Below are 18,474 nucleotides of genomic sequence, written 5' to 3'. Positions count from 1 at the left end.
TGTTTGCAAGTGCCGCTTGTGAAAGAGAATCAACAAGTCACTCAAATTGCGTCAATCGCAGCAGCCTGAGACGAAAGTGAGAAGTGACTGTTGCATCATTGGGCATGCTACTGATACAATGGAGAGTTTGCCTGGCTCAAATGGCAGCCGAATCCTACAACCGGAAAAGGTATATAATCCATCCCAACGAAATCCCAAATCAATATCCGCAGAACCCTTCCTCACGACGTCTGCCTACAAACCCTTAGGCCCCTGACCATCCTTGCCTCCAGTCTTGAAATACTCCCCAACGACACCGATCGCGTAAGAAATCCCACCGACCCATACGGCGCCAAGAACAACCTTCTTGGCCCTGCTCCTCTTCGGCCGCTTTGGAGGCTCGAAGTCTTGGCTGTCACAGGATATCGTGTTGCGCCTCCTCAGCGGGCTGAAAGGAGGCGGGGGTTTCTCTGCTGTCTCCGCTCCGGGGTAATCATAGTTGAGGTAGCCTGTAGGACTGGAAGAGTAAGCGCTTGGTACTACGGGGTCGCTCCCCATCATGTCGATGGGGTTCACCTTTGGCGCCTGGTATGTTGTCGGCTTCTCGATCGCAGGGGCGAAGGAGACAGCAGTCTGCTCCTTGGATGCCGTCTCTGCCTCGCGGACCTTGCGGAATACCAGGACGTCTCCGCTTCCGGAAACAATCTCATATCCCTCCTTTTGCAGAGTGCTAAAGTAGGGGAAGAACTTGGTTGGGTTCGACAACCGAAGAATAACCTCCGCTGGCGTCAGCGGTGTTGCGCTGTCGGGCACGACCGACGTGGTCTCGGCTGTGTTGATGGCCTGCATCGTCGGGTCGTAGGCAAGAATCTTGTAAATGGTAGGCTCCCGGGGTGCCTCGGCTGCGGTCGAAGGTACCACACCCTGGCTCTTGGCAGCGGAAACCGCTTCCTGTGCGGTTGAAGAGGCATTGGTCATGGCGTCCGTCACGGTTCCATATGTGCGGACGTAGGATGGCCAGGTCTGCTTGCCACCGCACTCCTCGGAGTAGCTCACCTCAAGGCCCTGAGGCTCTTTTGAATACTGGTCAATTTGACCTCTCTTTCCCGCAATGCGAGTAGTCCTAAAGGAAGACGACCGGTCCAGGGATGGCTCCAACTTGTTTTCCAGACTCGGAAAACTCTCATCAAAGGACGCAGCCTCAACCTCGTCTTGGTCTTTGCTTTCCTCAACCTTTTGACTATCCGTGGCAGCCGCAACAATGTCGTTCCAGTTCCGCGAAAAGTCTTCGGGGAAGTCCCTGACATAGTTGCCAGTAAGGTTTTCCTTCTTGGAGGGAATATGGTCCCACGCCTTGTTTCTAGACTGGCGCACTGCAATACGGGCAGCTTTGCTCGAGATATCCCAGTTCACGGCATATCGGGGAAGATCGGCTTCGAGAATCTGTCTGTTCGTTGTGCTGTACTCTCTCCGGGACTGGCCCGAGGACGTCGGGATTTTGGCCCGAACATCGCTGGCTCGGAGCAAGTCCAAATCGTCAGCTCTCTCCTTCTCTGACGCCTGAGCAAAAGACTTGCGTCTGTTTGCCTTCGCAGCGATCTCCGCATCGAAGTCACCCAACCCCTTGGAAACAGGGTCAACAACGGCGGCAGGTTGGCCATCGGGCTCATTGTAGCGGAAAGATTCATACTGTTTGGCCTCGTCGAAAGCTTTCTGATCCCAGTCATTTTTAGGGCGCTGGCTTTCGGGCTCGTTGTATTGCACAGGCTGGTGCTTGGCCGCCTCTTCAGGCTCAACCGCAGCAATAACACCCTCTGGTGGCGGTGCATCACCGCGTTTGAACTCCTCGGAGTATTTTCCAAGATCCTTATACTGCTTTGAGGCTTCCTCTGGGTGCATTGGTGGTTTGCCGTGCGGCTCATTCCAGCCGACGGGGTTGTAGGCATCGAGGTCTGCGTATGCCTTGGATGCCTCCTCTGGGTGCATGGGAGCTTGTCCGTGAGGTTCGTTGTACGACATGGGGCCATATTGGTCCAAATCAGTGTAAGCTTTGGAGGCTTCCTCGGGATGCACGGGGCGCAGACCCGAGGGCTCGTTGAAAGAATGCGGGCGATACTTGTGAAGGTCGTCGTAGTCTTTTGATTTCTCCTCGTCGGAACGGGGGCGTAATCCCTCAGGTTCGTTGAAACTGCTGGGTCCATACTTGTGGAGGTCGTCATATGACTGCGTCTCCTCCAAGACGTCCTTTTCGTTATGCATGATTGGGCCGTACTTGTGGAGGTCGTCGTAGGGCTGCTTCTCCTCCACCACATCCTTCTCATTATGCATGATGGGGCCATACTTGTGCAAATCCGAATATCGCTCGTACGGCTCCGGCACTTCGGCATTCTCATTGTGCATCACCGGACGGTACTTGTCCAGGTCCTCGTATGCAGGCTGGGAGAGCTCCTCGGGAGGGCGGTCGTTCAGTGTCGGGTTGGCATACTTGCCGAGGTCCTCATACTTAGGCGTAGCGTCTACTTCTTCCAAGAAATCTTTGAGGCCTACCGGTGTGTATTTGCCCAAGTCGTCGTATTTCGGCTCCTCGGAAAGTTGCTTAGCATCAAGCTTCTCATCCATGACCGGCTTGTACTTGTCGAGATCCGCATATTGCGGGGTCTCCACAACTCCACTACTGGACCCAGCTTCGGCCCATGGGGCACTGTCAATGGCGACATTGCCATACTCTTTGAGCTCGTCGGCGGGGGGGACCCCGTCTGGGAAAAAGGGCTCTTGAGTATTTTTGTCCGAAGAGTTATCAAACACCGACTGGGGCGCGTGTGAGGAGTGCATTCTTCGGTTCGTAATCGGGTCGATGTCGGGCGAAACGTCGCGACCGGCAGCAGCCGTATACTTGCTCCTGGTCTGGCTACCGAGATAGTTGCGAATGTTTTGCAGAGGAGACTGCCACAGGTCATATTCCAACGGATTAGCGCGCTTGCCGGAGAAGAGAGCATTGATTGCACTGCGCTCGACATCCTCAATGTTCTGGCCGGGTCGGGTGCCTGGGGTTTCGCCCGATCCACCCTTCTTCACGTCTTCCTCTCTCACGTATCTGCCACCAGAGCGGGTATGACCTTGTCTGATCCAGCACTGAGCCAACATCTTCTTCATCACGATTCTCGAGTCTTGGGCACGCGAGTTTAGGTCCCAGGACAGCTTGCGATTGATCGATTCCATGTATTTGTATTTGATGTGGCGCTGACGAAGACGCAGCTGACGCTGGACCTCGGGATCCAAGTAGGATGACCACGCACCGAAGCGGAAGCCGCGAGTCTGGCCATAGTGGCTTGCCCTCACGGGCGTCTGGTTCGAGGATACCAGTGATCCCACGGTGGAGGCTCTCCCGGGGTAGAGACCGCCCGCCCGAGGCGAGGAGCGAGAAACGGTGGCGAGCATGACGATGGATTTTAGCTTTGTGCCTTTACCATGGTCCCGAGACTAATTCCATGCAGGAGTCAGCGGAAAATGAATCCAGCGAGCGCGGTCGCGTCGTGCTTTCTCGAGGGCAGAGAGTGGCCGGCCAAATGCGGCCAGCGAGTATTTGGACTCGAGCGCACGTGAATAAACCGGAACGACTTACACGAGGGAGAAGTGAGGGGGGAAGCTGCTCGTATCACGACCCGCATGTAGGCTGTACGTCGCAATGTTGCTTGAAACGAAGAGTTGAAAAGGTAAGAATTGAGAATCAATCCGCCACCTCGGCGATGTTAAGAGAGAGGCGAGCAAGGTTAGAAGGAAAGAGGTAGCGAGAGTTCAAGAGGTATTGACGGGCCAGAGGGAGCACCTCAGCAAGCAAGCGGCAATCACTGGCCGGGTTGGGACACTGGTAGGTCGCAATGGGAGAGGTGGGATCCACAGTTACCGCTCCCTAGCGCTGCTCCCGCAGTGAGCCGAGTGGGCACCGTGGGCTGAGGGCCACTGAGGTGCACGCCCAGGTGGAGAGCCTTCAGCAGGGCAGTTTGCGGGGTAAGCCTTTGCGGACAGTGGCCCTCTTGCCCGAGGAACGCTTGAAACCGCCGAACGACCCCGAATTGGGGCAACTGGCCAGTGACGCAGTTGCAGAGGTGCGCCAGTGGCTGGAAAGTGGAGCACCATGTCTTACCACTTTGGAGCTGTGATAAATGCGGCCCAATCGACGCGAATGGATAAGAAGTGGGCGATAAGAATGCAAGTGTGCACGGGTGAAGCCAGGAAGCGAGTGAATCACGTGTATAATGCTGACCTAAGACAAGCTGTCTGTAAGTACCTAGAGACACGCTTACCTAAGACAGAGAAAAAGGCTTGGACCAGGTACCGATGACAGCATCATCAGAGGCAGCTTTGGCGGGGCATCTCGTCCGTTTTCATTCGCCGCTGTTGCACATTGGCCGGGGCTCAAATTGTTCACTCGGCCTGAGTCAACTCGGTGCTGCTAGGTACCTACGTAGTAGAGGCATTTGCGGCGCAACATTCTTCGATTGCGACCCAAACTTTTTCTTCGGATTCGACTTCGTTTGGTCATCATTTTGCATTCACTATCTTACCTTGGGGGACGATTCAGTCGGAGAAAGCCTTTCTTTTTCTAATAGACTTTTGCATACCCATCTCCGCCATCAGTCCCTCTCGCTCATCTATCTCCGATATTTCGAACAAGGAAATTAAGGTGGTGCCCTGCCCGCCGCATTTCGCATTTCGCATTTCGCATTTGGCATTTGTGCACCTCCGTTGTAATTACCCCGCCAACGTCATATTCGAGCTCTCCAGCTGCCTTCTTGCGCCGCGCGAACTCGTGCATCTGAGCTACACCGATATCCCAACAGCAGTATTTCAACACTACCTTCATTCACACTAGATCATGTCGCGTGCTTTTGGTAAAGGCGGCCGATCATCCGGCGCTGCGAGGGGCTTCGGCAGTCCAGCGCCTGCTGGCTTCGGTGGCTTCTCTTCTGCCGGCGGTAGTGGCCTATCTTACCTCTCTGAGCCTCCCAACTTGACCTCCATATCCGATGCGAACGTCGTTGTCGCATTCAAGAACGCCCTCAAGAAAGATGCCACAACGAAAGCAAAGGCACTCGAGGACCTCCTCGCCTACGTACAGGCTCACCCATTCGAAGTAGAAGGAGGTGTAGAAGAGTCCATCTTGGAAGCATGGGTACGCTATTCCCAGAATCTTGTAAAGCTTGGCGACCATGTACTGATTTGTGTAGGTTCAAATATACCCTCGCATCTCGATAGACAACTCCCGCCGCGTCCGCGAACTCTCCCACACCCTACAGTTCGAGTTGATGAAGTCGGCACGGAAGCGCATGGAAAAGCGTGTCCCTAAGATTGTCGGAACCTGGCTTGCTGGCTTATACGACAAGGATAGAGTTGTGTCGAGAGCAGCCAACGATGGCCTCTCCTCGTTCCTCAGCAGCCCAGAAAAGGTCGCGCTGTTCTGGAACAAATGCCAGTCACAGATCTTGACATATGCGACCGACGCTATCCAAGAGACCAAGGACACCCTGAGCGACGAACGATCCACGACGGCCGACGATGCCGAGGCCAAATACCTCCGGGTGATAGGGGCAAGTCTCTCCCTTGTCCTTGGTCTCTTGCAAAAGCTCGAGTCGACCGACATTCAAAAGGAAGAGGAGGCGTACGATACCTTCTTCGCCGAAGAGAAGGTCTGGAAAAGTGTGGTCACGGGAGACAGTTCGGTCAAGAAAACCGCGTGTCAGCTCTTGTGGGCCTGTCTCGACAAGAGATTCGACTCCGTATCCTCCCAAATTTCTCGCTTGAAGAAGACTTTCGTCGCCGAGGGACTCAAGAGCAGTCAAGTGGGATCGGCTGTCGAATACGTCAGAGTTCTCACGAAGTTGACGACCAAGTTCCCCGAGATCTGGACGAGCTCAAGCGAGAAGAAGACCCCGATCACTAGGCTGAATGGATTCTTGGAGAAGGGTTCCCAGAGCAGCTCCGCCAAGTACTGGGAGCACCTCGAGCACTTAATCAAGGCCATCCCAACTGATCTCTTCACGGTCGATGCCTCAGCTGACGCGCTCAAGTCAATGAGGACGGGAATTACAAGCAGAGAGGAACCGCGGATGAACGCTACCGCGGCGTGGACCTGCTATGCCAGAACTACCAAGCATCTATTGAAAAACTTTCCTTCCGACAGTGAGAGGGCAACACTTGTTCAAGAACATCTGTTCCCTCTAATTGAGCACTTCCTCTTACCCACACCCGAAAACTCGTTATGGGAGATTGCTGGAAACGGACGACTCCCTGTGCTAGGCGAAGTGTACGAGGTCTCTGTCGGCTCATCATCCGAGGAACTTAAGGCGGTAACAACCGACAAGCTGGGGCTGCTCTCGTCGGCTTTCTGTGGTAGAATATCCAACTCACTCCCAGAGGTCTCAAAGGACTATGAAAAGTCTCAAGAGGCTATTGCTTCCGAGGGCGCCCGCTGGTTCACCCTCGTTGGCCAAGTTCAAAAGGCAAAACCAACAGACACTCTCTTCATCGAGCCTTCAAGGGCCATCATTAAATGCAGCGTGGACCTACTGGCGACGAGAAATCTCAAGCCATATGGAGCAGCTGCAGTGCTCTACAGCGCGAGCAAGAACGCTCCGCGCGTGTGGAGAGACGCGGAAGCTGCTCAAGCTCTGGAGCAATTCCTGTCAACACAAGGCAGAGATCGCATGGATGTCTTGATTCTGTCACGGTCTGGTTCCGATCTGCTGAACTGCGTCAATGCACTGGGCACTCTCGAGGGACAAAATGCAACTTACGCCGGTATCTGGAAGACCTGGATCGAGGCTTTGTTGAGCTTGTCCGGTGACTCGCAGGCCATTAGGGGCATCGAGCGTCTCATTGCAAACCAAAAAGCGTCAGAGCTCTCTAAATCACACGAGCAGCTCCAAAAGTTCATCGAGTCCAAGTGCTCCAGCACAGCCCGCGGAGAGTTGGATGCCTGGAGTCTGTTCGAGGCCGCCTTTGCCAACAATGCCATCGCCGACTCAACCGCCAAGCAATTGCTAGACAACAGCGTGTCGGCCTTGTCGCAAGACAAGCAGCACTCTAGCCAGGCCCTTCGCTCCTTGGAGATAATTGCGAATAACAAGCCTGGGCTCTTGTCGCAAGACGAGTCAACGCACATGGCGGTCGTGACTGAGCTGCTGGGACTTGCCGAACTAAACGACAGGGCAATTTCTTCCCGTGCGGCCTCGCTGAGAGCGCTACTGGAACAGCCCGCGGATGGGGTATCGCCAGTCGTCACCATTATCCAGAGAAACCTCGAAGACGCTGGGCCACAGTCACTTGGCGTCGATACACTGGTACAACAAGCCCTCCAGGCGTCCCAAGCTGGGTCTGTCGCCATCGAGGACTTGTTCCCGAGCACGAACATCTGGATGCAGCAGCTCTCAAAGTTCTTCCAGGCCAAGCTCAACCCGTCATTGTCGATTACTAGCGGTCTGGCTGGCGCTCATTTCCTCGTTCAACCTACTGAGTCCGACCAGCGCCTTCGTGTGCGCAGAGACCGAGATGGCCTCTCCATCCCGGCCAGAATGGCATCCTACACCTCCAAGCTCTTGTCATCGGATATTTCGGTCTCCAGTCTGCCTGACAGCTTCCAGGTTGAGCTGCTCTACCTCCTTTGTGTCGCGGTTCAGATGGTATCGGACCAGATTACACTCATGGATGAGAACAAGCTGTTCCTGAACCTCGAGATGGGAGACGCGCTTGCCTCTGCCGAGTCATTCGTCTCTTCCACCCGCGTGACCATCAATGCCATTGTCGACGAAGCCAAGGGATGGAGGGACGGCTCGGAGACTGGCTCTACAAAGCTGATCAACGGTCTCATCGCCATCATGACGCAGGAGACCAAGGAACTCACCCCGTTGGGCGTCTACAGCTCTAGAGCGCTGAGCGACCTCTTCCAGAACCTTGCAGAGAAGCACGGTTTCCCTGCTGCCGGGGACGAGAAGATCAACCAGCTGGCCACACTCAAGGCCACACCACCAACGATCCTGGCGGCGACGGCTGTGCTCGCCGGCTTCGGCGAGAGTCTAGAGTCATCAAAAGCCATCAACAATCTGTGCAACCGTCTTGTTAGCGACATTGCGGGCGCCAGTGTTGAGCCTGAAAAGGCCGAAAAGACGCTGCTTATCCTGGTCCTCCTCAACGCATGCCTGCAAGTGTACGAGGTTGGCGGGGTTCCCGTTGCTAACAACCGCATCGTCTTCGCCGTTCGCCAAATCACGTCTTGGATGGACGACATCCCCAGCCTCACACCCGCGCTGTCAGCCGAGATCTGTAGATCCCTACAGAGGCTACTTCCATGCATGAAGGACGTATACGGTTCGTACTGGGACAAGACGATTGAGTTCTCCACCGCACTCTGGGCAAGGGCCTCCGACGACCGTCTCGACGACTCGCTGCCGTACATCCACGCATCACTGAAGCTCATGACCACCCTGGAGACGCTGTCGGAGCCAAACGATGACCTCGTGGACGCCATCAAGGAGTTCGCCGAGACAAAATCCCTCTCCCTTATCGAGCTCCTCAAGCTCGACCGCGAAAAGACCACACAGCCCCTCGAGATCGTCGACGCCATCATCTGCAGACAAGTTAACAAGATCCCCCTGAAGCACATCAACGACCTCTCGGACCTCTACGGCCTCATCGCCGCGGACTCCCGCTCGATCCAGACGGCGGCCTTCAACCTCCTCCACTACGCCCTCCCCGCGCGCCAGGAGGAACTCTCCGTCAACGTCCTCCTCGACAAGACCGACGCCCGCCTCCCCGACGAGCTCCTCTCCCTCCTCCTCGACGCGCCCACGCTCGACCGCTACCCGGACGAGATCCTCGCGCAGTTCCCCCTCGCCATCCGCTCCTACCTGCTCTCGTGGCACCTCATCTTCGACGCCTTCAGCACCGCCTCCCTCAAGGTCCGCCAGGACTACACGGAGCACCTCAAGACGGAGAACTACATCGCCCCGCTCATGGACTTCACGTTCGACGTGCTGGGCCACTCGGCCGCGCACCCGCTGAACCTTGAGCGCGAGGGCCTGACGACGCAGCACCTCACCTCCTACAGCGTCTCCCTCGCCGACGCGGAACCCGACGAGCGCAACCTCCACTGGCTGCTCGTCCACCTCTACTACCTCACTCTCAAATACACCCCCGGTCTCTTCAAGACGTGGTACCTCGACTGCCGCTCCAAGCAGACGCGCATCGCCGTCGAGGGCTGGATGACGCGCTACTTCTCCCCCATCATCGTCTCGGACGCGCTCGACGAGGTGGCCGCCTGGGCCGCCGCCCAAGACCCGCCCGCCGACGACGACGAAAAAGAGCTCGTTGTAAAGGTCAGCAAGGCGTCTAGAGAAATCACGGCCGGTGTCGAAATCGACGAGAGCATGGCCTCCATCGCCGTCAAGGTGCCCGCGAGCTACCCCATCGAAGGCGTCGCCGTCGTCGGAATTAACCGCGTCGCGGTCAACGAGCGCAAGTGGCAGAGCTGGCTTCTCACGACGCAGGGCGTGATTACCTTCTCCAACGGGAGCATCATCGACGGCCTCTCCGCCTTTAGGCGAAACATTGTCGGCGCACTGAAGGGCCAGTCTGAGTGCGCCATCTGCTACTCCATCATCTCCTCCGACAAGCGCATGCCCGACAAGCGGTGCTCCACGTGCAAGAACCTCTTCCACCGCACCTGTCTGTACAAGTGGTTCCAGAGCAGTAACCAGAACACGTGCCCGCTGTGCCGTAACCCTATCGATTACCTGGGCCATGATTCTAGGGCGAAGAGGGGGCAGTCGGATTATGTGGTGTAAGGTAGCTGGGTCTCTTGTGGGGTGATGCGGTTGAGAGAACCATGTTGAACTACAAGGGGAAAAGGGGGAAGGGAAAAGAAGAAACGTGAGATGAGAAAGATGAAAGTGTAGTTTCTTGTAAAAAGTCACATTCTAGAGAGTGTGGAACAGAGCATGAAAAAATGCCAAAGGATTGGCAGTAGATAGATGATAAAAAGCAGAAACGTTCAAATTGCTAAACTTCTACCGACCCGTGAACCCGCGTAACACCATGAGACCAACCAGAGAATCCTTCACGCACTCAAATAAGCCTATGAAGACCTTCGCGAACAAGCTTAAGAATCTCCTCGGCATCCCGGACACGTTGATTTCGTTGCTCCTCGTTACACACAACGCCCGCGTTTTCTGGGATGAATCTCAATTTCTCATTGCTATCCAAGCTGGTGTCGACAGGGGAAAGGTTCGGCTCGTCATCAGGCTCGTCATCGACATCGCCCATGTAAGTGTCGGATTCGATCACGCTGGGGGTAAAGCAGACGTCCATAGCCGTGTTGGCGTAGGTGTGTTCGGGAAGGTCCTCGAGAGCCTTCTCCGAGATGACCCTCCGGAGCCGATTGGCCCGCGCGACCTGGTAGTGACGCCCGAGGGATCCCATACGGAGCCACGTCCCCCTTTTAGTGACGCGCGTAGGCCGTTGCCGAGGAAGCAACGCCTTGTTGGCGATACCACCCGCCTCCCTCTCTTCTATCTGTGCCAGACGGATCTCGGTTTTCTTACAAACCCAACATTTCGATCCTCCGAACGTAGAGCGATTGGAGGCGCATACAGAGCACTTTATAAGACAACGGCCTTTTCTGCAAGCCCTGTCGCTATTGTGCTCTCCTGATGGACAATGGTGGGGTTTTTTGCCTCCTGCTGACCTTCTTGGCAAGTCTGCGATGGCGTTGGTATTCTTCTTTTTTGAGCCCTCTTGTCGCCGTGACCCTTCGGGTTGGCCCCCGAGGACCGACGTGTCCGGTGCGTTCTGAGTGCCAATGTTCGGGCCGTTACGGTTCTTCACTTTCTTCGGGCCAGAGGGCGCGCGATCTTTTGATCTTTTTTCGCCAGGAGGGGCCATGATTTGGCAGCTTTCTTCGACTTCTGAAGCACGGATGAGGCTAGCAGTGTGCTGAACTGACTTGATCTTGCGAGATGGGAAAAGTTGAGTTTGACGTGGTTGGGTGACGATGACACGCAGGACCGCGGACATTAATACCTGGTGCGAGATCCCGGGGCCTTTGTTCTTCGATACCGAGGTCTCGTCGGAGCGTTCTGAACGGGTTCCAAGGCTCATGGGACTCAATGGAGGCCGAAAACACAAAGAATCTGCTTTGAATACCCGCAGCACAATGTTGATCCCTTTCCTTCGACCTTCCAAGGACTGAAGGTGGCCCATCTTCAAATACACCTGATCTTTGTCACGTTGTCCTCGAAGACCGGGTGGTCTCCTACGCTTGACTTTCCTCAGTGCCCATCATGAACTTGTGCTGTAAGGCCTATTGTATAGTCAGTAAAACAATTGCTTGTGGTAAAAGCGGTCTCCGCAACTCACTTGCTCCGCCGTAGCCCTCTTGGAGTCAAAGCGCACCAAGCTCGAGATCAGCTCTCGAGCATGGGGATCAACCTCTGGAAGAATCTCTGTCCACGGTTGGCCGTCAAACATGCGGTACATCTCAAAGGGCGGCGTCTTGAAGCTTGCAGCCTCGGGCCAAGTCTCGCGTGTCGGCGTGCCCAAGGTTTTGAAGATGCTCAGAATCAACCCCAGCTGGTTGCCGTCCTCATGGGCGGGTCTTGATTCGAACAAGGACTTTGGGGGGCTGCGACAGCACTCGGCCAGCATGGCTCCAGCCGCCCACATATCGACAGATGGACCATAGGCTTTATCGCCAAAGAGCGCTTCAGGCGCTCGGTAGGGGCCGGTCCCGATATCCAGAATCTTGGATTTGGCCGGCTCTGAGACAATCGACATGGCTGGGTGCCAGGCTGTTCCAAAATCAGAAAGATATGCTGGCCCATCCGGGCCATCGAGCAGGATGGCCTCCGGCTTAACGTCTCGGTGTATGATGCCCTGGCCGTGGATATCTACGAGTGCAGTAAAGATATCCTTGAAGAGACGTCTAATCTGGGGCAGTGGGATGGCTTCTTTGTCAATGACATCGGCAAGTGTCATGGGCTTGTAAGGAAACACCAGAACAAATCTTTGTTTTTGGTCCCTGAATGTTTCCAAAAGCGGAATGCATGGCCGTTTCAAGGTCGCCAGAATCTTGGCCTCGCGTTGCGGATTGTGAGGCTCAATGTTGTGTGTTTCCACAATGACCTTGAGCGCTCGATCTTTGCATCGGTAGACTTCTGATGTCAAGCCACTAGCAAAAGAAACGCAGTTTTTGTAAGAACCGATGTTGACGCCAGCATCTTCAGGTTGGTCATCAGCGGGTGTTGGAGCTTCCGGGCGAGACAAATTGGCTGAGCCGACTAGCTGGCAGATTTCGTCATATTGAGCCTGACCTTGACATGTGAGCGCTGAACTTTGGCAAAAGGTGAAATATAGGGTGGAAAACTCACCCTGGACGACGAGTCTTTATACGCCTGGTTTTCTACAGAAAATGCGTCCGATTGTGACGTGTTTTTGGCATTCGGACTAGCTGCTTCCAAGACGGACTTTCTGCAGAGGCATTGGTGTAAGCATGGCTTGAAAACAAATTGAAGGTTTCTGACTTACATCTTTTGAATGTTTTCATATCGATCTGACGCCGATAAAAGCGTCCTCCAATCGCCGTCTGCCATGAGAACCGGGCGGCTGTCGAGGGAGGAAGTTGGCGTGAGGTGGACGAGCAAGGATGACGAGACTTTGACGGTGGTGCACTGGCGTTGCTTTCAATTGACCGTTCTTAGTGAGCACCAGACGGGAAGGGATGAGGCGTCGTTGCACCTTTCGATGATGATCCCTGTGATGCAGCCAGGAAAGCGGGAGCGCAGTAGACCTGGGTACGTACCGTGTGAGAAAGATCGGAGACGGTAGAAAGACTGTCCGGGCCGGACCCGCCGGGGTAGATCTCGGCGGGAAACAGCGTTCGCACAGTGCAAACTTGCCGTCTCCTTTTCGAGTGGAAAGAATGAACAGGAAGAGAAATAAGCTTACATAATGCCTGGTTGGGCATCGCAATTCCGGGTACCTGACGAGGGGCGTCCCATGGCGTCAAAATATGTCTTTAATTACTTCTTCGACTCAATCTTAGCTTCTCTCTTAGCCTCACGAGGCGTAAGGATTATCATGGTCTTTTTCTGCGCTAATGCGCACCACTCTTGGGTCTCACTCCGTGCAGTTCATGGAGGGCAGCCGGCAAGTCGTGCCAGGAAGGTCCTTTTTTTTTTTTCTTCAATACTCATACTTTGTGGGTGGTGTTCTGGCTTGAAGATCGAGATCCTTGCGATTGAATTAAGGGCCAGAATAAAACTTCATGCGCAGCTGACAACCTGCAAGGATGGGGGCGGCTCAGTCATGGGGTTTTCTCTCTTTCCCCTTTACCCTCTTGCGCCGGCTTGGTCTCCGTGAGGTGGGTTGAGATTGAATTTCGATCAGAGACTTTACGCGGTCGCGACACGTCAGGGCACTTCCCGTCATCTCATACAGGCACCGTTCCTCTGAACCTTGCCAGGCGGATGCGGGATGCTTAAAACAGGATCAACGTGACTAAGGCAAAGTGAAGGCAGGGAAGCTGCTTAAGGTTGACGGAATGTGGTCTGGGTTATGCAGCCCGCCGCCGCCGTTGTTTCCAGCATCGGGGGAACGAGCGGTGCCTCTGTACTTTTTCATGATCACGTTTGTCTTGCCTGCTGTACTCCGTACTGCTTGTCAGCTTCAGATGAGGACATTTCGAAGCTGGAGGGCTCAATTGGGTTCTTCCTCGGTTGCCAACTCGAGCTGAGGATTGTGCTAACTTGGTCTGTAAGGTGCGTGACGTACTTGCAGAGGTCCCCTCCGAGCTAGCCTGTTTCGACTACAGGAGCCCTGTCAGACCCAAAGCACAGAGAGATGAGGGTGGTTGGTCAGTGTGGAACTGGAGTTGAGATGTATGTTGTCTCTTTAGGATTGAGCTGTGCAAAGGAGACTGATTCGTCTTAACCGGCTCATTGCCACTAAGAACTCATACCGGGATGACAAGAATGAGGAAAGGAAAAAGGAGAAGCGGAATTGCTAAGTCCCAGTTATGAATAGTATATGTATCTCATGATCTTGTGGATGACTGTGAATTTTAATGGATGGTGCGTCCTTGTCCGCAGCTCCCGGGCCAATTGTCCCATCCGAATCCAATAAATTCAAATCTGGCGCCAGTGGAACATGCGCTGAACCTTTGGTCACGACGAGGCAGCACTCGGGCCAATTGGCGACGCATTCGAGAAGAAAAAAAGGTACGTGAGACATCTCAAGGATGAGGTTGGATGACATTGACACCCAGGTGCCAGTGGGAGACCAAGGAGGCGTCGAGGCCACGCAGCAGCATTGAACAAGCTAAAGCAAGAAGGCAGCATTAGATGATGAGACGGGGCTTACCACGTTGCGTTTGCATGCAGTTGACGCGTCTCGATGTTGATTGAGGCGAGCCGTAAACCTCGACCTCGAATGCTCATGTTGCTGTACATACAAGTATTCCAGGTTCATACCAACGTAGGTACCTTACTTGGTATGAATCGGGCTGTTCAAGTCCGACCTGTGAATGTACCAAAAAAAATCCCAAGTCCAGCCCAGCCCATGCCCCCCGGTCCGGTCCTCTCCACACTTCATCATCAGCCCAAGACTAAATAAAAGAAGAGGGAGACAAGTCACTTTTAGCTGTACCGAGTGTGTGAAGTGACCTCCATTGTGGATAGGTACCAGGAGTTCTTCCCGGCTTTCCAGTCCAAAGGGCCCACTCTCCCACACATCACTGGCAACCACAGTCTGCACCTGCTGCACCTGGTGACTGCCTGACCGGGCTTCGTCTTGTTCGGCAGCAGCAGCAGCAGCGGCGGCGCCATTCCATTCCTTCCTGGCCTGCCTTATTGTTCCATCCATCCACCATCCAACTGGACCATTCCAACCATCCACTCAATTCCCGCCGCCGCCGTCTCGCAGGACAACCCACCTTCCTCACACCTCACGACTTTCCCACGATGCGAATGTTCCTCACTTCGCCCACACCTTTTCCCGCATCATAGACAGCATCGCTATGCGCGCCTTTTCTCTCGTTGCTTGCATTCATCGTACATGACTTTGCGCGCGCCGCACTAATTAGACACAATGGATGATCTCGCCAGGGCCGAGTACCCGGCCATGCTGGTAATGTTTCCCCCCTCCTCCCCCATTCATTCCCGTCAATCCGTCACTATTTCCCCCAGTGGTTGGAAAGGCCCTCCTACCGGGCAGAAGCCGAGGTCGGGCTGGCCTTCCACAATCCACCTCACTGCGACTGATGTACTTCCATTGCCATGGCTGGAGCGCATTGTTTGCGATTTGTTTTGCTGACTGCCATTCCCCTTTGTTTAGGAGCACCTCCAGCCCATGCAGGCCGTGAACGTCCTTACCGATCGTGTGAAGAGAATAAACAAGATCAACACCGAGATCGCAGACTGGTTGCAGGTAAGGCACCACCCACGATGAATAGAATGCGACAGCACAGGACAACCCCATGCTGAACTGTACTCCTACTCAGGAACGCCGCCGAGTCGAAGATCAATACGTCCAAAGCCTCAAGAAATTGCTCGCCTTCAAGGTCCCCAACAGCTCGTCGGAGCTTGGGTAGGTTGCCCGACCATTGCATTCGGCTCTCAGGAGTAGGACCCTATACTGATAAACTGTGCAGCGTCTTTTCAGGTCCCTGGGACAAAATCCTCCAATCCGTCGACTCAACTGCCCACTCCCACCACGTTTTCGCGAGCCAACTCGAAAAAGATGTCGAGGGTCCCCTGCGTAACTTCTCGTCCCGCAAGGAGATGCAGAACATGCAGACCATCACCGCCAACTTGACCTCCATGGCCCGGGACCTCGAAGATGCCCAGAAGAAGACTGAAGCCTTGGCTCGAAAAGGCCCCAAGACGAACGCCCAGAAGATGGCGGATGCCACGGCGAGACTGGAGTCTACCACTCAGCAGTGGGACTCGCAGGCTCCCTTCATCTTCGAGACCCTCCAAGCCCTTGACGAGCAACGCGTCAACCAGCTGCGCGACCTGCTAACGCAATACGAGACTCACGAAAGCGACCAGGCGCAACGAAACCAGAGCCGCGCTGCCGACACCTTGGCTTCCATGCTGGAGATCAGCACCGAGCAAGAAATCGCGAGCTTCAAGGAAAGAATCCTGTCTGGCAGACCAAGGTTGGAGAAGAGGGCCACGGCGTCTAGACAATCCTCCAATGCCCCCACGAGCCAGACTCTGGCACCACCTCCACCACCTCCCAGCAGTCTCGGCCACCACGACGATGACGCAAGCGAACATTCCGGTCTGGGCGAAGGAAAGAGCGGTATGTTGTACTATGTAATGCTATCCAGAGACTGGGAGACTAATATAGAGCGCAGAGTCGAAGCTGCGAAGCCGAATCGGCACGATGCTCGGCCGCCGTCGGCAGAGCGTCCACGGCGGGTTCGGTCAGATCTCTCCCGGCAAGGGCGGTGTCCCTTCGTTCGGCCGAGGCCTCAGCAGCAGTCACAGTAGCACTCACGTTCGCCCCGGCCTTTCTCCCCGAGCATCGTCGAACAACCTGAACGAGACGAACAACCGTCTTTCCGCTCTTCCCGAAACACCCGACTCTCCCAGACCACCTCAATCCTCCGGAACAGACGGACCGCTCCACGAAGGCACCAACGGCTTCAGCAACTTCCACTCGGACAGTGCTCGGTTGGGCTCTTCTGCTGGTCCCGTCAACGGAAATCACGACACCGATGCTTTGGATGTTGCTCCTCCACCCGGTCCTCCGCCGTCACAGGGCAAGGATTCCCAAGCCAAGGACGACGAAGGCTTCACGATCCGGCCACCCGATAATGATCCAATTTCCCAGGCTCAGCGCGAGGCTGCCGAGGAGAATGAGCAGATGTTCAAGCTGAACATTGCGAGCTCGCCCATCGCCGAGGAGGATGCCGATGCGAAGCAAGCTGCCATGTCGAATGTCGCAAACACGTTGACCCAGATGGCTGCTCCGTCACGCAAGCTAGGAACTGTGCGAGGACGGAGAGACGTGAGAAATACCATCTACGTCCCGCCTCCTAGCCTGCCGGAACCCGAGCTTACCAACGAAAACCCATTCCCGACCTCGCCATCACTGCCGAGCCAGTCGTCCAAGCCCACAACCGTCGCTGCTCTCACATCCGAGGCAAGCATCGCCGCAACGTCAGACACGCAGTCGATCCGCTCCGCAAACTCCCTCGTGAGCCTCGCGCACCTGAAGCATCCCGAAATGCACCAGCCTGGACTCAATGCCTCCGTTATTGAAACGGTCTCCGCAACCTTTGAGGATGGAACCGTCAAGAGTGCGAAGGTTCACGGCGAGATTGCTTTTGCCTACCATGCAACTGGTGATGCCCCGCAAGGTAAGTCAAGCTTTCGTTCTGCCGACTTCAAAATGCTAACTTTGTACAGAACATGAGACGATCAGGATCAACAACTTCCCCAGCCTTGAAGTTATTGGACCCAACCGTATCTTTGTTCAGAACAGCCCCGGAAAGTCCGATGAATTCAACTTGGACGTGTCGCATCTCAACAAGACATCCACAGCGTTTACGTATAGAGTACACGCTGGCGATGCCGACGGCTCCGGTCTGGCGGCGCAAGTCCCTCTACTGATCCGCCCGGCTTGGAAGCCGCAGGGTGACAAGCTCGGACTTCTCTTGCAGTATTCCCTGAACCCCGCGAGTAACCTGACAGCTCCTGTCACACTGCAGAACGTCGTATTCGTCGCCACATACGAGGGTGCCAAGGCTTCGGGTGCCCAGACAAAGCCGACGGGAACACATTTGAAAGACAAGCACCTGGTGTACTGGCGCTTGGGCGACTTGACGCTCACAAACGAGACCCAAAAGATTGTGTGCCGTATCGTGGGAGCTGAGAATGCGGAACCCAAGCCTGGCCACATCGAAGCCCGCTGGGAGCTTACCCCGGAGACCCTGGGCAGCGGTATCACCATTTCTCGACTGGAAGAAACCAAGGGCAAGGGCAAGGATGAAGATGCCGATCCCTTTGCCGACGACAACCCGACCTCGCCGGCGCTGCCAGCTGATCAGCAGTGGGTGGACGTGAATTTGGTAAAGAAGATTACTAGCGGCAAGTATGAGGCCAAGTAATCTTTGCAACCATGAACTTTTTTAATGAGGAAGATGTGGTGGCGAGGTGTACATACCCGTTCAAAGTGCTAGACTTTGTATTGCCATTGGAAGACAGACCATTTTACATAGCGAGCGCATGGCAGGAGAGGAAAAGAAGACACCCCCCGGATAATCATTTTGTCTGGCTCAGTCACTTGTTGATTTTTACCTCCCCATCTTCTGTCTGGTGTTGGATTTTCGAGGAGTATGATCTCGTTTGCGGGATCATCCCTTTGATGACGGAGACGGACTTTTTTGTAGGGGTGCTTTGCTTGTAGGTAGTTTCTGTACCGATATGATGAAAAAAA

At 54.9% G+C, this 18,474-nt stretch overlaps 5 protein-coding genes across 5 annotated transcripts; 2 read left to right on the top strand and 3 right to left on the bottom strand.

The window, feature by feature from the left end:
• Positions 1–89: 89 nt before the first annotated feature.
• HER10_EVM0004409 (uncharacterized protein) lies at positions 90–3,750 on the bottom strand. Its single transcript, XM_035474057.1, has one exon. The coding sequence runs from the start codon at positions 3,415–3,417 to the stop codon at positions 235–237; it is 3,183 nt and encodes a 1,060-aa protein (XP_035331412.1). The 5' UTR covers positions 3,418–3,750; the 3' UTR covers positions 90–234.
• Positions 3,751–4,422: 672 nt separating this feature from the next.
• Positions 4,423–9,891, top strand: HER10_EVM0011954 (uncharacterized protein). Its single transcript, XM_035481362.1, has 2 exons — positions 4,423–5,152; positions 5,208–9,891. Exons 1-2 carry the CDS (start codon positions 4,856–4,858, stop codon positions 9,816–9,818), a joined length of 4,908 nt encoding a protein of 1,635 aa, XP_035331890.1. The 5' UTR covers positions 4,423–4,855; the 3' UTR covers positions 9,819–9,891.
• A 207-nt stretch (positions 9,892–10,098) lies between these two features.
• HER10_EVM0003087 (uncharacterized protein) lies at positions 10,099–10,914 on the bottom strand (the record flags this gene model as incomplete). Its single annotated transcript, XM_035472773.1, has 1 exon — positions 10,099–10,914. One exon carries the CDS (start codon positions 10,912–10,914, stop codon positions 10,099–10,101), a length of 816 nt encoding a protein of 271 aa, XP_035331324.1.
• A 370-nt stretch (positions 10,915–11,284) lies between these two features.
• On the bottom strand, positions 11,285–12,620 carry HER10_EVM0007915 (uncharacterized protein; the record flags this gene model as incomplete). Its single annotated transcript, XM_035477455.1, has 4 exons — positions 11,285–11,332; positions 11,389–12,336; positions 12,399–12,498; positions 12,556–12,620. 4 exons carry the CDS (start codon positions 12,618–12,620, stop codon positions 11,285–11,287), a joined length of 1,161 nt encoding a protein of 386 aa, XP_035331628.1.
• Positions 12,621–14,851: 2,231 nt separating this feature from the next.
• On the top strand, positions 14,852–18,448 carry HER10_EVM0011894 (SAFF domain-containing protein). The gene is made up of 6 exons (XM_035481307.1): positions 14,852–15,153; positions 15,361–15,453; positions 15,527–15,612; positions 15,677–16,332; positions 16,388–17,395; positions 17,445–18,448. Exons 1-6 carry the CDS (start codon positions 15,115–15,117, stop codon positions 18,143–18,145), a joined length of 2,583 nt encoding a protein of 860 aa, XP_035331889.1. The 5' UTR covers positions 14,852–15,114; the 3' UTR covers positions 18,146–18,448.
• Positions 18,449–18,474: the final 26 nt, after the last annotated feature.

The sequence above is a fragment of the Colletotrichum scovillei genome (genome assembly GCF_011075155.1).
Source record: "Colletotrichum scovillei strain TJNH1 chromosome Unknown Contig00007, whole genome shotgun sequence".
Lineage (NCBI taxonomy): Eukaryota > Fungi > Ascomycota > Sordariomycetes > Glomerellales > Glomerellaceae > Colletotrichum > Colletotrichum scovillei.
Note: the sequence above shows the minus strand (reverse complement) of the source record. Positions and strands in the feature narration are given on the sequence as shown.